This window comes from Corvus kubaryi, unplaced genomic scaffold, assembly GCF_017639235.1.
Source record: "Corvus kubaryi isolate FWS band 111438036 unplaced genomic scaffold, C.kubaryi_AGA036_p1.0 split1-131, whole genome shotgun sequence".
NCBI classification, from domain to species: Eukaryota; Metazoa; Chordata; class Aves; order Passeriformes; family Corvidae; genus Corvus; species Corvus kubaryi.
The window spans coordinates 19,990,072-20,015,435 of NW_024582073.1; the positions used below are offsets into that span (position 1 = coordinate 19,990,072).

The 25,364-nt window shown below is 38.6% G+C and overlaps 1 protein-coding gene across 15 annotated transcripts in view; it reads right to left on the reverse strand.

The window, feature by feature from the left end:
- JAKMIP1 (janus kinase and microtubule interacting protein 1) overlaps positions 1-25,364 on the reverse strand; it is a 228,814-nt gene that overhangs the window by 73,577 nt on the left and 129,873 nt on the right. For 9 of the 15 annotated variants that reach the window (XM_042053533.1, XM_042053530.1, XM_042053528.1 and 6 more), the window contains exons 1-5: positions 10,745-12,780; positions 9,256-9,422; positions 7,886-8,037; positions 6,453-6,591; positions 3,936-4,643 (exon numbers count right to left, since the gene is read on the reverse strand). In XM_042053533.1, coding sequence (XP_041909467.1) covers positions 3,936-4,643; positions 6,453-6,591; positions 7,886-8,037; positions 9,256-9,339 — 1,083 coding nt within the window. In that variant the 5' untranslated portion in view covers positions 9,340-9,422; positions 10,745-12,780. Of the gene's footprint in view, positions 1-3,935; positions 4,644-6,452; positions 6,592-7,097; positions 7,185-7,885; positions 8,038-9,255; positions 9,423-10,744; positions 12,809-15,242; positions 15,319-17,986; positions 18,053-25,364 lie in introns of those variants that run through there. The other 6 variants (XM_042053543.1, XM_042053547.1, XM_042053531.1 and 3 more) reach the window with 5 other exon arrangements.

A 25,364-nucleotide genomic window follows, 5' to 3' on the forward strand; every position in this document is an offset into this window, starting at 1 on the left:
AGATATATATATATATATATACACATGTGGTGTCTGTGATATGAAAACCAGGCACATAAATTTCCTCTGCTATTTTACATTCAAAAGACCTATTATTTCGTTAGAACTTCTATTGTTTTATACCATTTTCTTATTTCAACATTTTCCAGTAAATGTTGTAGTTGCAAATTTTCCCCTAGTTTTCCCCTTCATACTTTATAAAGCATTAAGGAAGAAAATATGAGTCATAAGCATGTAGTATGTCAGATCACAGGTGGAACAGTGACTAAATCAACAAAAGTCATCAGCAAAGATAAAACAAAGTCCCATCAAGTAGGGAATGAGACTAATAGTTCAGCACCCTGCTAAAAAGACAATTGTTCCTAAGTTGGAAGAACTCAAAGCTGAACAATCATTCCAAACAAGACTTTTATTTTTCCATTCATGATTTAATTGCAAATTTCATATTCTGCTCTTGACATTCATTCATCTTGAGTCCCTGACTGAATTTGACACTTCCTGATGCAAAACAGATACCCCTATTGCTTGATAATAGCAGATCACATTTCACATGCACTGTGCTCATTTTCAGTGAACAGAAGAATCAGATTTGATTGTCCCAACAAAACACATCATTGAGATGGTAACCAAAACAGCTACACCACAGAAACCAAGCCAACACAGGCACTTTTGTCTTCCCGCACTGCTCTGCATCAAACGCCAGCAGAAAATAAATCTGGTCCCTTTGCACTGAGCTACAGTTTTAAAATTACATATGGATGGGATAGGCAATGACTTCCAAGTCTTCAGTTCATAGTGAGTCAGAAAAGGCTGCTGATTTCCCACAGGATCCCCAGTGAGATTTTTATTTCAACCCAAGTCAGTTGCCTCAATGTTGTGCTCTATTAAAAGATGTTGATTAAGAGACACAGCTTAAGTGGAAACTACCACACTTCCAAGATTTCTTCCCTTACTTTCTCAGTAATATCAAATAATAGAATGGTTTGGGTTGAAAAGTACCTTAAAGGTCATCTAAAGGTCATAGTTACAACCCCTCAGTCAGGAGCAAGGACACCTTCCACTATACCAGGTTGCTCAGGCCCCATCCAACCTGGTCTTGAACACTCCCAGGGGGAGGGCATCCACAACATCTCTGGGCAACCTGTTTGAAACTAATGCCAATTCCTTGGAACACAATCATTCCTTTCCTGCACCTCTTCCTTTATTTCTTCACAGAGATCAACTCTTGATTGATATGTGGGTACTGTCAAAAGAAAGTTACTCGAAATGATGTATAAGATACAATGCTTGGATGGCAGAACATCACACTGAGAAATCAAGACCTCAGCTGTCATGTGAAAGCTGCAGAAAGATGCATTGCTTGGTGTTCCATACTTTTCCTTCACCTTCAACAAGCCCCCTAATGCTCACATCTAGAAACTGGTAAGTCAACACACAGCCACATGTAACAAGCTGCTTTCTCCTGTGTGTTCACTTCTCATTCAGGCACATACTGCAATTGGAACATCGCAGACAGGATTCTGATACTGAGATCGGAAATTCAAATTTTCTACAAGATTTATGTGACTACATTCCACCACGAGATGCAGTTCACCTCTTGGAGCTCAGTCTAATTGGATCTGGTATTACTGATGAAGATGCAGTAATGACTAAGGCTAGTCTTTAAAAATAACTGATGTGATTGGTATTTGAGTGACATGGTATTTACTGAGAAATCTCGTACTGTGTGTATTTCACAGGAGTGTGATAAGCCTGTCTTCACAAACTAATTTTTTCCTGGCTGTGAAATAGGCAAATGATGCCATTTGCTCTTTCACTGAGAAATATTATACAAGCAGTTTTCTAGGAAACTAACAGCCCAAAAATCTTTCTTGTATTGCACACAATTTTTCATTTTTATAGCTGTTGATGGAGTATGATGAGCTTAAATAGGATTTTTCTTGTAACTATTTTGGCTTAAATACTACAAGACTGAGGCGATGAGACTGAGAAATTCTATTTTAATAGGTGCCAGTAAAACTCCAGATAAGGGGGAAAAACCCTTTTCAGTTTTACAGAAAAACACCAGATGTCTCCCTCCTCCTTTTATCACAGATATTGAAATTTTTTCCCTGCTATCTCAAGTCACTTTCTACTAGAAAAATGCAAGTGTATTTGTAGTACCAAAAGAGGAGGAAGAGACAACCAGAAATGCAGAAGGCACAAGATTTGATGCTACTGATGCTATACACAGTATTTAAAGTAAACACAAATTATGGCCTGTTCATTTATACCAAAGATTGGGTAACTGAGACTCTAACCTCCTATGACATAAGAAATGTAAATTAATGCTTAGAAAAGAAATGGTTAGAAAACTTCATGTAGAGAAAAAAATAGGCTTTTATTAGAGTACAGCATAGAAAGAGTCTTTTTTCTTGAAGACTTCTTGGATTGGTCTCAGGCAATTAGAGAGTTATGTATCTTGCTTTCACACCTTCAAATAACCCAACATTTTTGTTCTTCTTTTCTCAATTTTATCAAACCAATTGTAATTCTTCACTACTTCTTCTCTGGCTCTGAAAGCCCTCACTCCTTTTGATTTCAGCTCTGCAGTCCCCTCATAGTACATTTGTTTGTTGTACCTGTTTACAACTCAGTGCAAGACCCTTGAGAAGTATCTTAAAATATTTTTAAACAGTATTCTTCATTCCCAAGGAAAAGTGAATAGACTATTTAAAATAACTATAGCAATGGATCAGGGTAAGCAGTTGGTCTTTCTGCCACCTCGGGGCAGCTACAGAGACACATGGGGTGAGGCGCAACTTCTGAGCTCTCCACAGAGGTCACCCACGTGCTGCTGGTTACTGCTGGATGATCTCACCACTCTCAGAGAAAACCTCCTGGAGCTCACTGCTTTGGGACTGTAAAACCACTAATGGTATAAAATCACCAGGCCTGCAAAGGTGCATTCCACCACCAGGTTAAAAAATTTGTCTTTATTTCCTCTAGCTTTACGGATACAAGATCCTCTCTAGCTTCTCCCAGTTCTGGAAGTACTCACAGTCTGACTGACCTCCTATATGAAAGGGTTTTGTTCATGCCCACTACCTCTTGGTTAACTGCAGTTAAAATCAGGAGAATTCTTGGGATATCAGGTCACAATCTGTCTGAATGAGTGTGAGGCTTGGCTGATTTCACTTTAAATAAAGTCTCAGAATAAAAATACCCTCCACCTCAGTGCATGAAGAATAAAACTTTGTTTGAGTCCACTCTGTGAAAAGAATTGTTCCTTGTCAGCAAAATGAATTGGCAGAAGCTGAATGCCATATTACAGCATGAGCAGAGCTTTCCCATGCAGTGCTGGAGTGAAGTGCTTGAAGCAAACAAGTCCTATTCAGTGTATTCAGGGCATATCACAGTGCTACAGAGCTGCAAACCATTGACTATCTCAGCTCACTCCCGGTCACAAACGCTGCATCCATCTTCCCTTGTTTACCATTATCCAGAAAATCTCATAGACAAGATTTATTGTCAAGTGTGCTTTTTGCTCCAGCATTTGGGCATGAATAACATGCAAAAACTCATCCAACCATATGTGTCCTCCTCCACTAAATGGTGCCCACAAGACAGATCCCAGAAGTTCTCCTGGGCTCTACTTTTAGTGCCAACTGAGACCTTCTGCCGTGAGCATATCACTTAAAAGCTTAAGGAAAAAAGGTTTGAGTGTCCTCCATGTGCACCTAACAAAAGCTTTGATGCAATGAAGCTCCAACTACTAATTCCAGTGGGTGTGAAAGACAAAGTGGGAAGTACCAATGAATAAACAAAAATAAGGAAAAAAAAAATCAGGTGGGATAAAGCCTTTCACATAGCCTTGACTGCACATCTAATGACAGGTGTAATCCAGGGTGATACAAAGATAAAAACTAATTACATTTTGCATTATTTTTACTTACCAGTTGGCTTACCACGTTAACACGGCTGTCCCCTTCTGCCAATCTTTTAAGTTCTGGGTATTTTTCTTTCTTTTTTTTCAACTTCACACTACCTTGATCTTCTGAAGTTCTGTTTCCATCTAAAAGCTCTTCCACTTTTTCCTGTAGTTTGATTTCAGGTAATTTTAAACTAAAGACATGATGGTGAGATTCTTCCAATTTTGTTCTGAGAAAGTCTTCAGTGTCCTGAGAGCACTGCAGTTCAGTCAGCAGGCCTGCCTGTTCTCTTCTAGTGTCCTCTTCTTTTTCCCTCAAGAACTTCAGGTTTTGCTGAAATGCCTCACAGTGCCTCTTCACATCATGCTCTGCATTTTCAGTACAAGTCTTCCATTCCATTTCTTCCACGCCAGGGTGTTTACAGCCCTGAGTCCCACTGCACACTGACTGCAGCTTCTGCTGGAGGTGCTGCACCATTCCCTCTTCTAACTCAGATGTCAAAAGAGCAATATGGGCATTAAGATCTCGGACTTGCTTTTCCAGCCTAGATACCTCACCCTGAAGGTAACAGTCCCTTTTTCTCAGTACTGCTGTCTGTTGTCTCTGCCTTTGTTTGTAGTGCTCAAAGTATTCTGACTGGCTTTTTATTTCATCTTCTTTTGTCTTCAGCTGTTCCTGAAGCCAATGCAATTTTTCCTTCTGCTTCTTCTCTGACTTCTTTTGGTTTTCAACCTATAATTTCAGTGACATGTATGGTTAACATCTTAATATTAAGTATCTTCTTCCCTTATAATTTTCCTTAATTTAGTGATAATTTTGCCCCTGTTTTCTGAAAATTCAGGAATGACATTGATGCCTTAGGTTTCAACTTTTATATTTTTCAAATCCTGTGCTGCTTAGTGGGTAACTCTGAAGTTTCATGTGGCCTGTTAGCTGCTGTTCTCTCATGCTGGTTAGACATAACAAACCTCTCTAGGTTTGCTTTTCAAGGACACCAGGCCCCAAAATGTGTAAACTAAAGCCTAGAGAAGGGGGGGTGGCAAACTTGGGATAATTACATCATGAACTGAAATTATAATGGGAGAATTAACCCTGATATGCAAATGAACCAAACTTATAAAAGTGTGAAAAACCTGTGACCCAGGGTCCATCTTGGGTGTAGCCTTTTGACTGCCCAGGGTGTACCTTTGAAGGCCCTTCAAATAAATATCTACCTTTATTCCCTTATTCTTGTCTAGCCTCTGTTCTAGGTGGCCACCTCAAGGCATCAACATAAGTAGAAATTCATCTCAGTAGGAAACAGACAAAAAAACCTACATATTAAATCAAAATAAACCTTAGAACTGTTAATTCATATATCCAGCTCTGATTCATGCAGTAACAGATCCTTAACACTGAGTACTGTAGCACTGGGGTGGTACAGGCAGAGAAGCTGTGGTTCTGTTTTAGAAAACAGGGCACGCACTTTCCAGAGCTCAAGATTTTGCCCTTTGCTCTTCACCACACCTGTCATCTGTCAGCTCCTCTTATGAGCCTCCTGAAAAAGGAGAAAGGAACAGATGGCTTTTGAAACAGTTTGAGAAAAACTTTGGTATCTTCATTTGCACTGCAGTGTGTTTGAACACAGAGACTTACTGAGGTGAAAGATGCCAATGAAAGGCAGAAGAGGCTTTTGTGAGTCCTGTACTGCCCTTGCTTTGAGCAGAGTAAGAGCCACCAGTATCACATTGCAGCAACTTCGAAGCACGACTGAAGGCACAGAGGCATGAAAGAATGACTTTGTTTTTTTCAAGGACTTCTTTAGATGAGTCATTTTGATCATCAGTACTTTCCTGTCAGAGGCATTCACAGGCAAGGACTGGTCAGAAGGAACACTAGGTTGAAATGTCAGGTAGACGTGGGCTAATACTTTGTTTTGTTAACTCTTGATGAGAATATATGTCTAACCTTCCCAAGTCTTGAAAAATACATTTTACTTTTAATTACAGAATCAAAGACTATTCTTCATTCTTGTGAGTCTTGCCACACAGTACTAGTGTCCTGTCAGAGAATTAAACTTTGACCTAAAATGCTGAAAAAATGAAAGTATATCTTGTGATAAACATAATCGAAAGACATTGTTTCACTGAAGACTGTTCTTGAAAAACTTTCATTTCCTCTCCATTTTCATGAATCCATCCAATGAGCAAACTAGGTAAAAATGCCTGTCGTATGGGGCTAGAAAGATAAACTCTGACCTAAGAAGGAGTACACTGAGCGGGTTCTAGGGAGAAAGAAAGAAGAGGGAGCATAAATTTAAAAGATCAAGGGCCCAAATGAGAGAAATAACAGCAATGCTGTCAAAAACAATAGATAAATAGAAATCCACAGGGAAAAAAAAAAAACAACAAAAATTCTTCTGGTTTCTTTAGCTGTAGAAAAAGAGAAAGGCTGAGACCATTTATTGCTTAAAAACAGAGGTCATTGGAGATGAGGTCGACTTATAAATTACTACCACAAAGAGAAAACAAACCAGATCATTTGCAACAATATCCCCCTCACCAAGCTGATCAGGTCCCCCTGAATGTCTCGCAGTTTCCCTTTAATGCGCACATGGGCATTTTCAACCTGGTTCAGCTTCACGTTGAGTTGGTCAATCATCACAAGAAGTGCTTTGTGTGACAGTTCCAGCTCCTTCATCCTGTGATAGTGAGAATGAACATTTTTGCTAAGCAAATACCACAGTACAGTTCCAGATAGATAAGCTGTCACAAGCGATGCATCAATTTATCTTTATTTTTGTATTTGTCTCCCAAAAATAAAATAGTAGCAAATTTTTGATCACTAATATAACAAACACTTAATTCTTAACAAGTCTACTGGTGTTAGCACATTATGCTGGAGACTGTCAAAATTGTTAAAGATGAGACCTTTCTGCTGACTTATTAAGAATATCGTAAGCAAACACATTTACAAGATTTTTGTTCAATGGAGTTTGGCATGCTACATGGAGTAACAACTTAGCATAAAGACAACCACAACACTTCAGTGACAGCATGTACCTGATCATAGGATTATGGTAGGTTCACAGTCAGTGAGTTCAAACTTTATGACAGTAAATGCTTCCCATCAAAATTAACATAATGGGTAACCTACAAGTACCTATGTTTTAGGGACTGAAGTGAAAATACCTTACTTGTAACATACCTTCAGTGGGTACCAAAACCTACAGTGCATAATTGTATTGACTTTGTCCACAAAGATGGATTTTGACAAAATACAGGTTTGCTTTGCCTGTTGGTAGTAAAATGCTAGTATCAAATTATGAAGTGTGATATGATGATCTTTAAAAAAAATTTTTTTATTTTGACAAAAAGCCAAATATTAAAATATTTCTGGCAAAATTCCTGATGAATTCAAAGCAATTAAAAATTATACAAATAATTGTTTTAATGCCATTTATATTTCCTATCCTTTTTAACTCTGACTTTCTTTAAAACAGACTATCCTGACTATCAAAACCTTATCATTCTAGTCAAATGTATAACTAGTGCTTAATGGCACCTTCATCTACTGAAATGATTAGCATTAACACATTAAAGTAGATGAAGCTTTCTGAAACAAGGAACTTTTTTTACAACATAAAATTCCAAATTATATCTTATTTTCAAAGGAGAGGGATACGCTTTACAAACAGAATTTATACCATGTGAATATTTAAGAATGAAACTTCCTAAGAAAGCTGTCTGGTTATTTGCAACAATATTTTAGACCATGCTGTAAATCATACTTAAATAATAATTGTTAAAAAATTATTATTGCATTTCTATTCTGACAGCTATACAAAACACACATGCATCTTCTCTGACACTTTAAAAACACATAAAGTCTTTCTTTTTGCTGGTTCTGCATGTATCATTTGACAGCCAGGGCAAAATGAAGAGTACATCTGTCACATAACAATAAATTTTAATGCAAACCCCCCTTTTATTTACCTATTTCTTAGGATGGAATCTGACTCCACGTAGTCCTCTAGAACACCTTTCAGTTTTTGCTCTGACTTTTCCAGCTCTTTTATTCCGAGGTTCAAATTCTCTTCTCCAGCACCTTCTACTTTTTCATCAGGTGTGCTTGCATCTTCTAATTGCTGGAAAACCCAGGAAGTAGCAATTTTAACATTAAAATTCGGAACAGCAAATCCTTCGTTACTGGGCATTCTAATACAGTAACAAAATTCTTGTTCTCCTCCAGATATAGGCTCCATGATGAAAAAAGGTCCAAATTAGGTTCTCAATGTACTACAGAGCATGCAATAACAGAGTCTAAGCCTCTGATGATCAAATGAACAGTCCTTCTTGATTCTGAACAAATTTATTATTTATGAGAAAGTCTCATTTCATTAGCCCTATTAACATGCATGAAGGGAGTTGCCATTCACAACATGAGATCCCCATAAAAGATTCAGTTAGACTAATTAATAAAGGAATTAGGTATCAAAGTTTTGAAAAGAGAATAATTTTCTACTAAATATGGGAATTCATAGAACTGAGTGTGTTTATTTTGGATAAATCTATTACATTATTGCTTCAAGACAGAAGACTAAAAAGAGGGAATTTTTTATCCAAAAGGCATTCTATAACTATTTCAGAGAAAATATTCAGTTTATCTAACTGGTACTCTGGAATTCTCCATGCAGTATTTTGCTTATATCTACTTCACCTTTGACATGTTATGAAACCATACATGAAGGAAATTTTCAAATTTGGGCTTAAGAAGGCAAGCTAAGTCTGGTTCTTTTCTTTTGCCTCTTTTAGTCACAGATCTAAAAATTCTTCAGAAACTCACTCCAGTAAGTATAGTCCTGTAACTGTGCCCTGGTTTCTGCTGGGACAGAGATAATTTTTTCCTTAGAAGCTGGCACAGCACTGTTTTGGATTCAGGATGAGAATACTGTTGATAACACGCTGATGTTTTCGCTGTTGCTCAGTAGTGCTCACCCTAAGTCAAAGACTTTTCAGTGGCTCATGCTCTGCCAGTGAGGAGCTGCACAAGGAGCTGGGAGGGAGCATGGCTGGGACAGCTGATCCAAACTGTCCAAAGGGATATTCCCTACCACAGAGCTTCATGCTCAGTGTATAAACTGGGGGGAATCACCCAGAAAGGGACTGATTGCTGTTCAGGAACTGGCTGAGCATTGGTCAGCAGGTGGTGAGAAACTGTAGTGTGAAGCATGCTCGTTTCTCTTGGATCCTGTTAAATTCTCTCTCTCTCTCCTTATAATTACAATTATTAGCATTAGCATATTATTATAGTAACATTTTGTCTCAATTATTAAACTGTTTGTATCTCAAACCAAGACATTTACCTTTTCTTTCTCATTGTCCTCCTCATTGGTCGGGGGAGGGAGTGGGGGAAGTGAGTGAGTGGCTGCATGGTGCCTAGCTGTCATCTGGGTTAAACCTCAACCAGCTGGCACCTGTGAAATGCCTTTGATTGTACTACATTTGTGTTGATTTGGAATTGGATCTGTAACTGGAATTCAACCACAGAGTTTGGATTTACTACCAAGGAAATAATGCAATTACTATTTCTTTTTTTTTTTTTTTTTTTTTTTTTTTTGTAGACAAATGCTGAATCTACAGTGCAAAGAAGATAAAAGTAACATTTTTGATACTGAGGAGTAGAAAATGGCACAAAACCAGTGCAAAAGAATTTTAAAAATCCAGGGGTTTTTTTCTTATCACCTCATGTTTTGATGTTTTGCTATGTGCCATTCACAGGTTCGGTCAATTACATAAAGTTTTACAATTTTGGTCAATTATATCAACTCACCAGCCTTATGTCAGCCACACAAGGACCTCGAGCTGAAGCGATTCAGCCACTCCTCAGTCCCTTAAGAAGCCAGGATACTTAAAAGCTTCAAGTGCGGATAGATATCAAAGAGTAAATTCATGTGGACAACAAAGTTCACACCTCTTTGTGATCTCCAGACTTACCAAGCCCAGCCCCTTCTCAGAGACCATGCATCCCTGAGACATGTTAACATAATTATGGCTCTGCCCTGGATGGTGTAATTTTCCAAATGGAACAGTATCTTCAATTTAGAGTTCCTTGAGACATAATATTTTGTCTGTACCTATTATTTGTAAATGGAATAGACATCCTGGTTTGTGACAATGGTCATCCCTGAACAGCACTTCAAAAGCCATATACAGTAATAGTGACCATTGGTACTTTTCTCATTAATAATTTACAGTGGAAGCCAAATTAATATAATTTTCAACTAGCCTGACACCAGGAAAGCTGTTACAACTGAGAAACTTACAGCTTCCTTCTTCGCTTATATAGCTGGGACAGATGATTTGAAAGCTGTGTCACAAAAAGGGAACATCAGGCCCATCATCTTGTATGGACTGAATCACAGAATAATAGAATCACTAAGGTTGGAAGAGACCTGTAAAACCATCAAGACCAACCACTAACACAGCACTGCCAAGTCCAGCACTAGACCATGACCCCAAGTGCCACATCCACACACCTATGAACACTTCCAGGGATGGTGATTGCACCAGTTCCCTGGACAGCCTATTCCAAAGCCTGAACACCCTGTTAACACACTGTACCCATTCCCAGCTCTATAGTAAATACCAATACAGAACAGATAGTAAGACTGTAATACTATACTCCATTTTCCAAAAGTACAAACTCCACTAGCTCAGTGCTGAAAAAAACCATCATAAATGCAATGGAAAATGTCAGCCCAATCAGCCAGTTTCCTCAAGAAAACCATCACATGTAAATTACAATGTAATAACAAAACACATAAGAAAATAAGGAAATGAAACAGTTCGTACCTTCTCTGCTTTGTAAGACGACCCTCTCCTGTCTGTGCAGTGCACTTATCATGGCAGCCACATGCTTTGACCATCCCGTGTTTGTGCTTATAGTTTCATATTCAAAGTAGTGATGAGCAAAACTGTGTCTATGAGAAGTGTTTCTTTGCCAAGTGAATCATTGTTCCTTCATCGGCACCAGGTTTGATTATCTCAAGCTCTGTTTACCTCCTGTTGTAGTCCTTTGCTTCGGTGATGCCAGAATTCTCTCTGGCAGTGAAGGCCTTATTTTTCCACATTCTGCCATCGCACTGCTAAAGCTTTAACTAAAACATGAAAAATTCCTGTTTGAAAACACATTCTCTAAATGCTTGTTCCTTTTGGACAATATATTGTGAGCAACACATTCTTTTGGGGATCAAGATTCCAGACCTCTTCATGATCATTGTTTCCAAGGTAAATTGTGCTTTCTACCAGGGTTATTTAGACCCTGACATCAGCCACAGTTTGCTGCATGTGGCTGAATTAATCTTGTGGAGTGTCTTGGCTCCTTCTGCAGGTAAATGCTCTTGTCTGGTGATTGTGCAGAGTACTTCTCTTCAGAGCCTGGTAATTATCTGAGAAAACTGGCTGATTCCTGCACCTTCAACAGTGAGAAATTCAGTTGCTATGACAAAAATTTTCCTCAGCTGTCTCTGTCCTTCCTTAGTTGTTCATTGCCTTACGTTATTTTTGTCAATCATAATTTCCACTTCATGTGATGTATTACTGCAACCATCTAGTTCATGTTGGAGTTCAGCGTGTTCATGGGAGTAGACTTGTTTCTCTGTGGCTTTCTACCCAAATAGGATTTTCAAGAAAACGTGAGAGAGGAGAAAGTTATCTTCTAATATTGTGCTCTTAATGTTTTCATCTTGCCTCAACATTTCAGAAATAATTAAAATTACCTATTTTTTCATATTGCCTTTCCAGCTCTGAAGCACTGATTTGCTTTTCCCTCTTTGAAAGAATAATATTTTTTCATTTTATGGCCATTCTCTTAAAAAAGTGTTTGCAACTTCCATTTTTTCAGTCTGTGCTTCACCCCAAATTTTTCTTGCAGTTCAGGTGGTCAATGACTGTTTATCTACCTCTGCTGGTTGAGGCTGTGCCATTTTTGCTTCCTGGTAGCTAATGACAATGGTTTTTTATTTCACCTGAGAGGACGCCCTGATTTTCAATATTTATGTTCAACTACTCCTCTGCTTATCACATTCATCTACATGCTCGTTTCTCCAAGTTCCTCCTTCTTCTTGAAGAGATAACTGAGCACAGCACATCACGCATTCTCGTTTCCTGACCTCTCAGGCCACCATGGAATCTGCCATTTTCCCTGTGCTGTCTTTACAAGACATTGCCTTCCTTTTCAAGAAACATTCAAAAAATCATATTTCCCACACAGTTCTTGCCCACTTTAAAGTTTTCATACTTCAATCTACCATCTTGGCTTTCTCCAAAACCCATCCTTTCTGCACCTGTGGATTTCCAACTAATGAATTTAATATGAATTTTACCACTGCAGGGTTGTAAATCTTTATTTGTTTCCAACTTTGAACAGTTTGCTTCCTGTCAGCTATTTACTATAGACAACTTAATGTCAAACACTTAGTTTTTTTATATAGATATTAAAAAGGAGATCCTGTGTTTCTTGGGTGAAATGCAAACCACATTTGTTGAAAGCATGCAGTATGGAGACAAAAATCTCAGTACTGTAAGAAAACCATTTGGTAGATAACAGTTCACATAGCAGCCAGTAATTGCACTTGTATTTTTTTCTGCTGTTTGGTTGGTGTGAGAGTGTAAGTTCTGTTTATATTTTTTTTCCAGTGTTTATGATGTGCTGGTCCTTATTTGATTGTGAAATCATTCCAGCTTGAAGCTATATCTTTTTAAAAATCTCTAATTTTAAGTTCAAATATTTTGCAGCTTCAAGTATTATGCAAACTGCTTTATGAAAAAATGCACCAATTTAAAGCTGCTTAAAAAATATTTTCTGTATTTTTGCACGTGGACTCAGCTTTTCACTCCATAGGTTCTTTCAATAGCCTGTAAACAAAACAAAACAAAAACCAAAACAGAAAACAAAAACAACAAAGAAAAGAAAAAGTCTGCTGAGCTTTAGATAAAAAACATTACTTCAGAAATAAGTGTTGGTATCCAACCCTAAATTCCCAGACAGCACAATGTCTTTCTGGATGTTTTATATTACCTTCAAAATAACTAAAACCAAAATTACTATCAGTAAACCACCTGGTTTGCCTTGAAATAGTTAACAGCGTTCAAAAGTCCAACTATAATAAGGTATCTTAAAATTGGCTTTTCTGTGTTAGATTATTCAGAGACAGATTCACCTCTGGCAAGATGAATTAAAGGACATTGCCCTTCACACCAGCGCCACAATGTGATGTGCACTCCTACAACTGTCAAGAGCTGAGTAGTTATGTGGCTACACAGTCATTACCCCTGTGTTATCTCCTCAAAATGCTCCTCATCAAGCTTGAATTTAATTACTTAAATACTTGCTGTTAACAGGAAGAGTAGCACATTATATCAGCACAATGCATTTTCTGGAGACTACTAATATTTGCAATTTCTTTTTAATTGCTTTTTTCTCTTTTAAGCCAAGGGGAACCCAGAATACTATCAGCTAATATCAGTGTGGAAACCTATAGATCCCTTGAATGCATAGTATATCAAAATATTTTAAATGGAATTTAAAAATGCTGGTGATTTCACTAAGTTTATTGAATGTTATAAAGTATCTGTAGACTTGGCCAGTATATTTTTCAACACATTCAAAAACAAATATATTCATCCAGATGTTAGCACCTCTAACTGGGACTGGTATAAAAAACCTAGATGAAATTCCAAAGACAATAGTTTGGTGACTCCTTTAACATTACTCTTTCAAACTTATCTTAACCAAAATGGCATCTGTCCTATCTGATGTTGTCCAAAAATTTATTTCAAACTGTGGAAAGGTGAATAGTTTACCACAAGGCTTCACCTTTATTCAAACACCTCTCTAGCATATGCTCAATTTTTTACAAAATAAAGGAAATTTCAGAAGAAATTCTGAAAGTACTGAAAATTATTGCTCAATTTCAACTACTTTTCAACTTCTAACAACCAAAAGAAAGCTCTGCACTTGTAAGAAAACAATAACTCCTGAGAATTACATTCCACCCATCTGCACCTATTACCATTTTATTGAAAAATAAAAAGCATATGCAGCAATGCTTGTAATGAAAGCCCAGAGCAAGTTCCAAAGAGCATCAACAGAAAGATGATAACTGAACACACTGAACCTGAATAAACCCTGGAAAGAGCCCATGATAATACAGGTCTGATTTCTCAAAAGTACTTGTGATCTGGGCAGAGGAAAATATTGTTTCATGTTTAATGTAAGGTAAATATTATAGGGTCTTGGGGTAACTCCTGTCATCATTCTTTTTCATCATACAGTACTTGATAGCAGTTTCTAAGATGTTGAATAAACTCCTACTATAAGGAGATTCCTTGAATAGAATTCACAACAGATTACATACAAGGAAGAAAAAACTTGGAAATTTTGTAAAGGTAAAAGCACAATGTATTATCAGGTTAAAAACAAAACAAAACAAAACCCCAACAACAGTAACAACACAAATACTGCATAATATTCAATAGCTTTAAAGCACAGTTTAATCCTCTAACAGTCAGGCTTTTGAGTTACCATCCTTCCTGAAAGGCAGTGTGGAACTTGAATTGCTCCAGGGAAGAGGACTGGGACTGATTTTCTAAATTGCATTTCCCTCTTGTTCTCTGTGAAAGGTGAGTAGTGCCACGATGGCTCCTGCTATAGCTGAAGAAATTCACTGCCTTTTGCACTGAGCTGAAACGATCAGGGCACTGTGAAAGGACAGTGAGAATGATGGCAGTGTCTCAAGGGAGAGGCACAGAGGTTTTTTATCCTCACCCTTTCCATGTTGTGTCAGTCACATTGCAACCTTCAAATCACCTCATAACAGGGAAAAATGGTTATTATTTCCTAAGTTATCTCATGGCCTCAAGGATCTTGAGGAAGTAAAATGAACTCCTTATTTTGCATGGGTAGTTATGCTCACAGGGCTTCTTAGACAGCAAAACTTAAACCAAACATTGTTTGCTACCTCTCCATCCAGCATGACAGAAGGCAGGATCCTACAGCAATGACTGGACTTTCAGACAAAATGTACCTGCTCTGCAAGAATGGAAAGCACTCACTGCAGTTACGGCAGTCAGTATCTTTGGATGCAAAATCATTTCTCATTGAAAACCCAATGACTTTCTGCAGAAATCTAGGAAGGGAAGTATTCCAGTTGGATTTTATAGGTGACTCTTCTTCAGGCAAAACCAGGATGCCCTTCCTCATGGTTTCAGGGTCTTAAAAACAATCCTCAAAACATGGCAAAACCTAGGAGTCAAAAACTGAGTACAAAGAAATATAAAGAATACCAACCACACGTCTCGGCTCAGTTGTGTCATCAAGGCCACAGAATGAATGCTAGTGAAAAAAACAAAAAAAGGAACAAAAACTATAACATAAGATCAAAAGAAAATGAGGAAAAAAGAAAAGAAAGAAGATATAAGATATGTAATAGGAAATCCAGTGACATTACAGCAGTTAGTCTTACATCATTAATTGAGTTGATCTGAAAGAAAGACACAGTATACCAATCTTACTCTAAAAAGCAGTAAAAAAAATCAGTATTTGAGGACATTTTTACAATGGCAACATCTGTGGATTTTTTAATTTCACAAATATTAGGCTTGGCTTTGTGATACACTTAAAGAAGTACTTATAATTACACACACTAAAGCATTCCTGAACTAAGACTTACCAAGCCAAGGGCACAACCTAAATGCAACTGAAATAGCAGAGAATCAGCTATGAGAAGAGCATGATGTATTTAAACAGCACTTGTTCCTAATATATCAACTCACTGATTAAAACTGAGATTTTATATCATTCTTTTGTATAGCCTTTAGAAACAGGACAGTTTGCTGAAGAATCTACAGGGCAGAAATACTGTAATCCTTATATTCTGATTTGACAGAATTTTACACAAAACTTAAAAATTGGATCTACTCCTAAAGGAAAATGAAAAGTCATACTCATGACACAGTAAGTGGTACATTGCCCTTAGCTATCACCAGCAGTGCAACTCAGCTATAAATGCTGCTGTTCCTTCAAAAGCATAAGACTTCTCTCCACGAGAAATTACTGTGCTTAGTTTCAGCAGCATGTAGGTGTCAGTCTACACCCTTTAATGCCTTAAACCTTCAGAAGAACAATGAGGTAAAATTATATCATTCATTAATTCCCTGACAACACAATCGTCCTTTGGGCCATCAAATTCAGAATGGGATTTAATCCCAGGGAAAAAAATAATTCAAATGTAATAGAGATAGAAGGAAGCCCTCCACCCATGCAGAAGTTGAAGGTTAATAGAAAGAAATGAAGCTTTTTTGAGGTCTCTTGCTAATGTAACATTAAAGCAAAGAGGATATGAATAATTTTAACTCATTATGAGCTTTCTGCTAAGCTTGTGATTAAGCTGTTTCTTTTCCAGTGCTTTTCAGCATCCATCTGGCTGATGAGCCAGCAGAGATAATGCTATCTTCCATTTCCAAAATTATCAGTCCGGCTAATCCAATACCTACTCTGTAAACTGTAATGGCAATGCCTTGAAGGCTTACATTTTGGCAATAATTCATCTAGAGATGCTGAATTTTTAGAATAGGTGGATAAACAGTAATATTTGAAATAATTAATATGTACAAGTCTTGCCTATCCCTCAACATTTCTTTGCTTTGAGGAGTTAAGTTAGACATCACTGTCTGCTAGGCAGGAACAGCTTCAGGTATAGACGTGGTCTGGGGCAGAAGAGGGCAAAGGCAGCAGAAGAGCCCTTTTAAGGGTGAATATTGCCTGTGTTTCTCTGCTAGTGCAAACACGGACTGCTGCTTTCCCAATGGATGCAGACAGAGCAGCCCCAACCTTGTGGGGGTGAGGTAAAGCGATAATTAGCAACACCACCAGACAGCCCAGCTTCTGCAGGGTCTTCTCCTGGCTCTTCCACAAACCCAGACAGATATCACAGTCTGGAAAGTGCAGGACAAGGTACAGCAGAAGGGAGACAGCTACTGTGGGAGCAGAAGGGGCCAAGGAGGATGCTGAGGGAATTGGAATAGTTGATAGAAGTGCAACTAGGAGGACTGCCACATCCTGAAAGCAGATGAAGGGATACTGAGATCAGAGAAGGGTGAGGAAGAAATTTTTCCACACCCAGTGAGCTGTTCCCCAAAGCCTCTCTCTGTTCTGCAAACCTCATGGACCCCTTTCAACACCCCTCAGAGTCCTGAAAAAGTCTTCCTTTTACTCTTTTATCCCATTCTCCTCCCAAGAGGAAAAAACCAATTACTGAAAACTCCACTAACTTCTCCATTCAGCCCAGCAGTAGGTTTACGTAGGATTACATACGCATAAATGTTGGAGAAAATGAACCTGGGATGATGTGACTCATGTTGGGATCTAGACATTGGTTCAGCCAAAGTAACATGACTAAAACACTCTGCTGGGGCCTCGAGAAAGACCCACCATCAGCCCATGCTCTGCAGAGCAGCCTAAACTCCACAGGCCTGGGAAACACCTGAGCCCAGAGTCCACGAATGGGATTGTGCCATCCCTTGCTTAGGAACCACAGTGACACAAATTCATGTGCTGTCTGAAGCCTTGATCAGAGAGTCTTAAAAAAATAATTTTGGAACCATTATATTAACTTGTTTCTATATTAAAGCAAGAAATACTCCCTAATTGTAGTGTTTCACAGGCACCTCACTAATCTTGTTTTATTTTTCAGTACTTGAAAGTTTTGCAAAGCAATGCTATCCAAAGAATAGGGCTGAGTTAACAAATTTTTTCAGAGACAAATCTTTGCTCTTTCTTGATCTAAACCACAACAAATCCTCCTTCTACTAGTCTAGAGTCTCTCCTTGATTCCCTCCTGTAACTGACAGAAATCCTGTATAGGAAATTATTTTGAGCAGATATGGGACAGAGCTGCATTTCATGCAGCAATGACTCAAACTCAAATTTATAGATTTTGTGATATTAGGTTAAGTACTATTAACAGCACTGCAACAGAGAAAAACCATTTTGTATGGAAAAAATCCATTGGTACTGCCCAGACATGTATTTACCTTTTCCTCAATTTCTTTGAGTTGCCTCTTTTGAAGTTCTATTTTATCTTCTAGATCTCGAATTCGCTGGAACAGAAAAAGCAAAATACACATTATTATATCTAATTTGAAAAGCATATGAATCAAAATGATAAGAAATAGGTTAAAAATAAAGCAACCAAATGGCCATTATTAATGTACTGCTTCCTTTACACTTATATTAGGCATGTCCATGGCAGAATTTTCCATGTTTCCACGAAACCATGGCACTTCAAACAAGCTGCATGTTCAGAAAATCATGTTTACTACCAGAAAGTCTACTCATCACCACTCATTAATCATAATTTTAATATATACACACAGAAAATTCCATTTTGCACCAAAATTCTTTTTCTCTGCAACTGTCAGGAGTTTTTCTGCTTACCTAGACAGTCAGCAGATTACAATATCACATTTCCTTTTAACTCTTTGTTTTCTTTTCCTATAAAACATAACCATGCTTCTAGTACAGTCAGGCTATACCAGAAAACAGAGAATGCACAGATTTTCAGTTTATCACAAAGATACCACCCAGAGACTCAGCTCTGTTCTATTACCAGTCACCTCCCACCAGAGCCAGATGGAATGTTTCCTTCACTGTAGCTCCCCATATTTTTAAGCATTTTTCTTGCTCAGTTTCAGAAAGACTCTTCAAAAACATGACTGCTGCTGGGTCCACATATATTATTCTTCTCTATATCACATATCCCCTTTTTTTCCTTTCTGTAAGTTACACTTCTTTTTTTTTTTTTTTTTTTTTTTCTTTTAATGTTGGGGGTCTTACACAATTTAGATGCATCTAATTACACTTTCAGTACATTGTACTTGTTACAGATAAAGTAGGGTATAAGTAATTTTTTTCTATAGGCAGAAACCTGAAATCTCCTACTAACTAGTGAGTCACTGGTGATCAAGGAGCAACTTTATGCAGTGAGCCTTCTTTGGGGATTAACTACCCAGCCTCAGGCTGGTTTACAACAGCTAGGGTTGTTAACAGTTCCTGAACTTGGAAAGACAAATTATCATCTCCTCTAACGTGGATGGCATAGTACATCCTCTAACGTGGATGGCATAGCTACATAGATGTAGCTGCTGCTGCCTCACTCCCAAATTATTTTATCACTCTCAAATTGATTTGAACAATAGTATCTCTTTCAAAACAATATCCAGTCATTACTTACAAACTTGTGTGTGTCAACTGATGTTGGTAGCTGCTTACCTGCATGCAGCTCAAAGACCTCAAATAGGGGTAAATGCTCCACACTCATTATAGCCTAAGACAGCTGCAGTGAGGCAGCAGCTGATCCAATGACCAGACTGGTTTGGAGAACCACAGAGTTTGGCTTGAAAATCACAAATCTAACCTGGAACTATTCAAAAAATGAGGTACACAAAACCCTGCAGTTCCCTTTTCCTAGGGCATACCCCTCCACACAAATATTGAAGACAGGCCATGAGCAAAAAAACTTTGTTATTGCTCCTGTTTCAAAATGGAAGATTTTGCTTAAATGACTGTTTTGAATATTATACATTAAGAGTAAGTCAATAAAAATCTACACTATATCATACTACAGTGCTCAGAGATCTCCCCAGATTGTACACAAACCTGCATGAACCAGATTACCCTCATGTGACATAAGTGAATGCATCTTTGCTGACAATCACAAATGCCCCAATCACAGATGTATTAATTTCACTTTTCCTCTATTGCACTTGAATTTATTTATACGTCACCTACTCCCTGTTCAAGCCTATATCTCAAGTGATCATCTTTATATACTGTGTGCACCAGAAATGTTACAACCACTGTAAAAAACCATGTGATGAGAAGCAGGCAGATGTAATCACCCCCAAGATCTCTAGTCACTCAGGTGAGACACCTGTTTCTCTCCTACTCATTTCAGTTAGGCTGATTCCTACTTATAACCACATCCCAGACCTGAATGACAGACTTCAGTTCTCTGGGGGTTGTGCTATGCTCTGTGGTAAAATTTGACTGTAGTGAGATAAGTGTAGAGAAGGAGGATTTTTAAATACCATTTTCATCTTCAAGGTTTATCATGTAAAGGTATTTTTCAGTAACTCCTGGGAGTCTGCCTTCAGAAAAAAATGAAAATAAAAAAGCCACCGAACATCTGGTTGCTTTCTCACCTCAGGGTTTACAGCAAGTGTTTCTCTCTAAAAGAACAATTTAATTAGGGTAAGATGGCATTTTTAGGATTTGAGAATTCTGTTAATCAAGTAAAAATCGAGATGCTATTATTCCCTTATGAATTTTTAATCTTTTCAAGATTATAGCTATCCAGCTATTTTCTCCAACTATTCAGAACAGTTCTAAAAAAAGGGCTGAGGCTTCCATTTTCCAATTCCCTCCTGTAATAATTGTTAAATTTTAGGAGATGAAAGATAGAGAATAGTTTTAAGGTGAAGAAACATATACTTTCCCAAAAAGCAGTTAAAATACAAAGACAACGTACCAGCTGAAAGGGAATACATACAGGATTGAATTTCTTAGCAATGAAAATCTACAAAAAAAAGGTCAAAACTAGATTGGTATCAGTAAGGCAAATTGTGCTGGTTTTGGCTGGGGTAGAGTTAACTTTCTTCACAGTGGCTGGTATGGGGATGTGTTTTGGATTTGTGCTGAACACGGGGTTGATAATATAGAGATGTTTTTGTTATTGCTGAGCAGGGCTTACACAGAGCCAAGGCCTTCTCTGATTTTCATACTCCACTCTGGCAGGGAAGTTGGAGATGCATGGGAGGCTGGGAGGAGACACAGCCAGGACAAGTGACCCAAACTGGCCAGTGGGATATTCCAGACCATGTCACATCATCCTCAGTATATAAAGTGGGGGGAAGAAGGTGGAAAGACGGGGACATTTGGAATGGTGGCATTTGTCTTTCCAAGTTCCCATTACACGTGATGGACCCTGCTCTTCTGGAGATGGCTGAACACCTGCCTGCCCATGGGAAGTGGTGAATTAATTTCTTGCTTTGTTTTGCTTCTCTATGTGGCTTTTGCTTTCCCTATCAAACTGTCTTTATCTCAACCCGTGAGTTTCCTAGTTTGCTCTTCCAATTCTCTCCTGATCCCTCTGGTGGGTGAGTGAGTGAGTGAGTGAATGAATGAGCAGCTGTGCAGGGCCCAGCTCCTGGAGGGGGTGAAACCACAGCAGTTCTGTTTGGTGCCCAATGTGGGGCCTGAAGGGTTTGGGATAACAACAGATCTGACTGGGATGTACAAGCCTGACCTCACAGCTCTTAGTGCTGTTCAGCCAGTAATCAGCAGGCTCCTGTTTTTGCCATGGGGCTCGATTACCTGACTGTCTATTAGAGTCAGTAGTGGCCACTTTTTGCTTTCCCTGCTTGCTGTAGTGCTGTACTGCTTATCACCTCCCTAAACTGTGCCTGGGAACGTTTTGATAACAGCCGTGGCATTGGGCCTGGGCTGGCGGGTGGCCATGGCACTGCTGCTGTACTGCACAGCATGGACACAGCCAGGAGGGCAAACATTTACATGCATGAATTTTTATATGGAACTGCTCCAGACTTTCTGCTGAAGGGTAATATGCTGAAGGCAGGTGACTGGTGTTTAAATAGCTTTTATTCCTCTTATGTGAGTGGAAATCACAGTGACAGGACACTTTTGCTGCAAATGAGCAAAATTTTGTAACTAACTTCTTTACTACAGAAATTAAAGAGTTCAAGTCTAGACAGGTCAAAATTTGTCTTAAAACACAACCTTGGACTGGAACTGTTCATCAGGTATCAAAGCTTGGGGTTGTCTCCTCCTAGTTGTTTACTTGCTTTCCCCTGGAGGATTATCCAGGAGGATGAAGTGGGTGTAGCTATTCCCATCAATATCCTCTGCTTGCTCAGGGACAGCACTGGGACATAACCAGCCTAGTTCAGCTATTTATATATCCTGAAAAATCTGATTTAATCATTTATTTCCATTTAACTGCAGAGAGAGCCTTAAAAATACTTACATGTATATGCAATATATTGGCTGGAAAAAACCCAACAGATTTACACTTTCATAGAGTATTTAACACATAAAAATAATCACTTTCCCCTATTGTACCTATATGCATTTACTGCATTATCTTGATCACAAAGATGACAATTTCCAAAATACAACTTTAAAAATACATGTAAGATACATGCAATAATCATAGCTGTAACAAAAAAGTATCTTCTAGAAGTAGCAAGACATGTTCATCAGTCATAGGCTATATTTAACTACCGAGAAGGAAATTACACAAAAGTTAGAGATACCAGTTAAGACCAAGGCAGGACTGTTTGAGATTCAGTATAAGCCTTTACATCTTTATCTACTGTTCCTTTCATTTGCAAGAATTACCAATCAAGAAGCTGTGGACTCTCTCTCAGATTCCAACACTTGATTAGATGCTTTCAGTATATTCTGATTTGTTTATGTTTGCAAAAGTGTGACTGTGACAACAAATCACACAGAACTATTTCATTGTTATCAAGAAATTCTACCTGCTTCTATGCTTCAGGGTATAAATTGATGATCATTAAGTTGAGCTTTTCCTGCTATGTGGTACAGAGTTGTAACAATTGTGCTATAAAAGATGCATTCAGCTCCACCCATGACATGGCTTACAGGAACCTTGCAGAGTAAATCCATTATATTTTCAACAGCACAAAAAAAAGCGAGGAAGCAACAAAATCGACTCTTTTGCTCTCAGAACTTTGATAAGCCTCAGCTGAAAAGAAAGCCACAGGCTATTCTCTTTTATTTCCTTTTTAAAAAAGAGATGTATAGAAGATATGGACAGGCAACCTGAATCCAGCACAGTATTTGTGTTTCCTTTAGAGTCCCTAGCTTGGTTACAGTCAGAGCCAGGATTAGGGACAATGTAGAGCAGTGCTGTCCTGGGTTCTAGCAATTCCTGTGTTCCTGCAGCTAACAGCTGCCCCTCAGTCACACGAGTGCACCTTTTTTGGGACTGCCAGAATTCATGAGAATAACCCTGTGCTGTCAAATCATGGGGCCATACAATGGAATTACTGTAGGCAAACAAAGAGCCGTAGTCAGGCAGAAACAGGGCAAAGGGAATGCAACCATGGAAGAGAGAAGTGTAAACATAAGGGATTCCTAACACTGTCCACCTTGCCTGCACTCAAAACCGACCTGAGAAAATAATGAGTACTAATTTGTCATTGATTTTATTAAAATAGCACATAAAATCTCATCACAGAAGTTCTGGATAATGGATGGTACCTTTGCAAATACTCCCTGTAGCTTCCTTCACCTGCATGCTGCTTCCCTGAGTTTCAAAAGCGGGTTGGATGAGCCCCCATTTCAGTATGGCAGGCACCTACTCGATAAATAAATCATTCTTCCACTAGCAATGAAGTTTGCTACTTCTGAGTAAATTCTCACAAGCGGCCGTGGTGCAGCCGGGGCTGAGGGCGTTCCCTGTGCGGAGCTATCAGCAGATGGCTCTGCTGACCAGGCTATGCTGAGCAGCAGCTGCAGCTCTGCCAGGAGTGTGGCTCAGCTCACAGATCCACTTGCATCGCCAGACAGCCACAGAAAAAAGATGCTAAAGATGCCTTACTCATTAATTAACTGCGATTTGAACAGACTTTTAAGTTCCATTATAAAACTCTTCTTAATAGTAGTTACACATGCAGCACATATACAAAGGCATAGGCAGGGATGTAACGTCCTAGAACTGCTAACAATAAGGTAAGGTAGAGCACAGCCAGAAGGGTCAGGCAGCTAAAGTACACATTGTCTTTGGAAGTCAGTCATGCAAAGACAGGCAAAGACTGCCCCTAACATGGCAAGCATACATAGGACATTATGTTACTAACAGAGTCGCAAAAGGGAAGTTTACCATCAGTCAACCACAGTTACATAAATTATATGTTCACTGACTGCAGGCCTCTCCAATTTTATTCCTGGAGAGATACCAAACACAAACGGCTGTCGAACTGCCCCAAAAGCAAGAAATTTGAATTTTTTTCAGCAGAAGATCCCTAATGTGCAGAAGATTCCTCATGGCATTCATAAATGCTCATGACCCTCCATTTCCTTTCACCTCGTGATGGAACCTTCATTTTTCTGGGAAACAGGATCCACTTCTTCAAGTACAGTGACTAACTTAAGCAATTCTCTTTGGTAAACCCTCCAATACTGTCAGGGAAATTAAGACAAGTCAGCTCTTCCTTTCTCAAGTAGCAGAGGACTGAGACACCAAGATGGGACTACAAATTCCTACTCCCAGCACGTCTGACCTTCCTACAGAGTGGGAATGTCTAAGTTTGCTTGAAGCATTGTTTTATAGGCAGTATGATACCTGAACTGGCCTTGGTGGGACTAATTCAGGTGTCTCTGCACCTACAGCTCAATTTTCCTGATAGCTGGATATTTTCTCTAGAGGTTTTTGTTTTCTAAGTACATCCAAACTCAGCAAGGGGCTTGATAATCCTGGATGTAGACTGATAATTGTCATTACTCCCTTGTACAAGGGTGCAACAAAAAGGATAAAACAGTATTTAAAACTGAATTAAAGACAAAAGAGTCCAATGAAATCATATGAATACACTGCCAGTGAAGAACCAGCCAGTTAATTATTTCAAAAGGGAAACTTCTGTAAATTTAGCATGCTTTGGCTCCTGTGGCTATACTGCAACCTCAAGATTTCAAGCCATATCTCTGGGATGTCTGAGGAATCAAAGTTTAGACAAAATGCAAGCAGCTTGAGGGTGGATGTATGCCTGGAAATATTACTCTACTTTCACTAACAGAGAAATTTCAGTAACACAGGCTTAGAAGACTCAGCTTGTGGTTTAGCCAAAATGAAAATATTGCTCCATTAAAAAAAAAAAGGTTAATGGCATTCCCACACAGAACACAGAACAGAACAGAATGAAGTATGTGTGCCCAGCTTGTGTTATAATAGGAATAATCCATCTACATTAAGTACCATTCCCATTAATAAAGCTCCTTGTAAAGGAGCACTGAAATAAATGGAAATCCTTAGGCTGAGCTCAGTGAGCCCTGGACTGCAGTCTCAGAACTATCATTTTTATACTGGAGGCAATATATCAGCACAGTAATGACTTGTCATAAATTTGAGAGTTAGACATGGGAGGAACCTCAGCAATACAAAGAAGCTTGATCTAAGATGTACTGAAGTGTCCCACTGCTTTAAAATGCCAGGTCCAGATTTCCTCCCCTAAGCAACCAAAATGTGTGCACTTCCTCATTTGATTAAACTTGTCTTTCAATGCTACCTCAAGTTCTGATGAGAAATAGACTGTGTCACTTTACAATTACATGGTGCCTTTCATGGATTCTGGGGGGTTTTTTTGACTT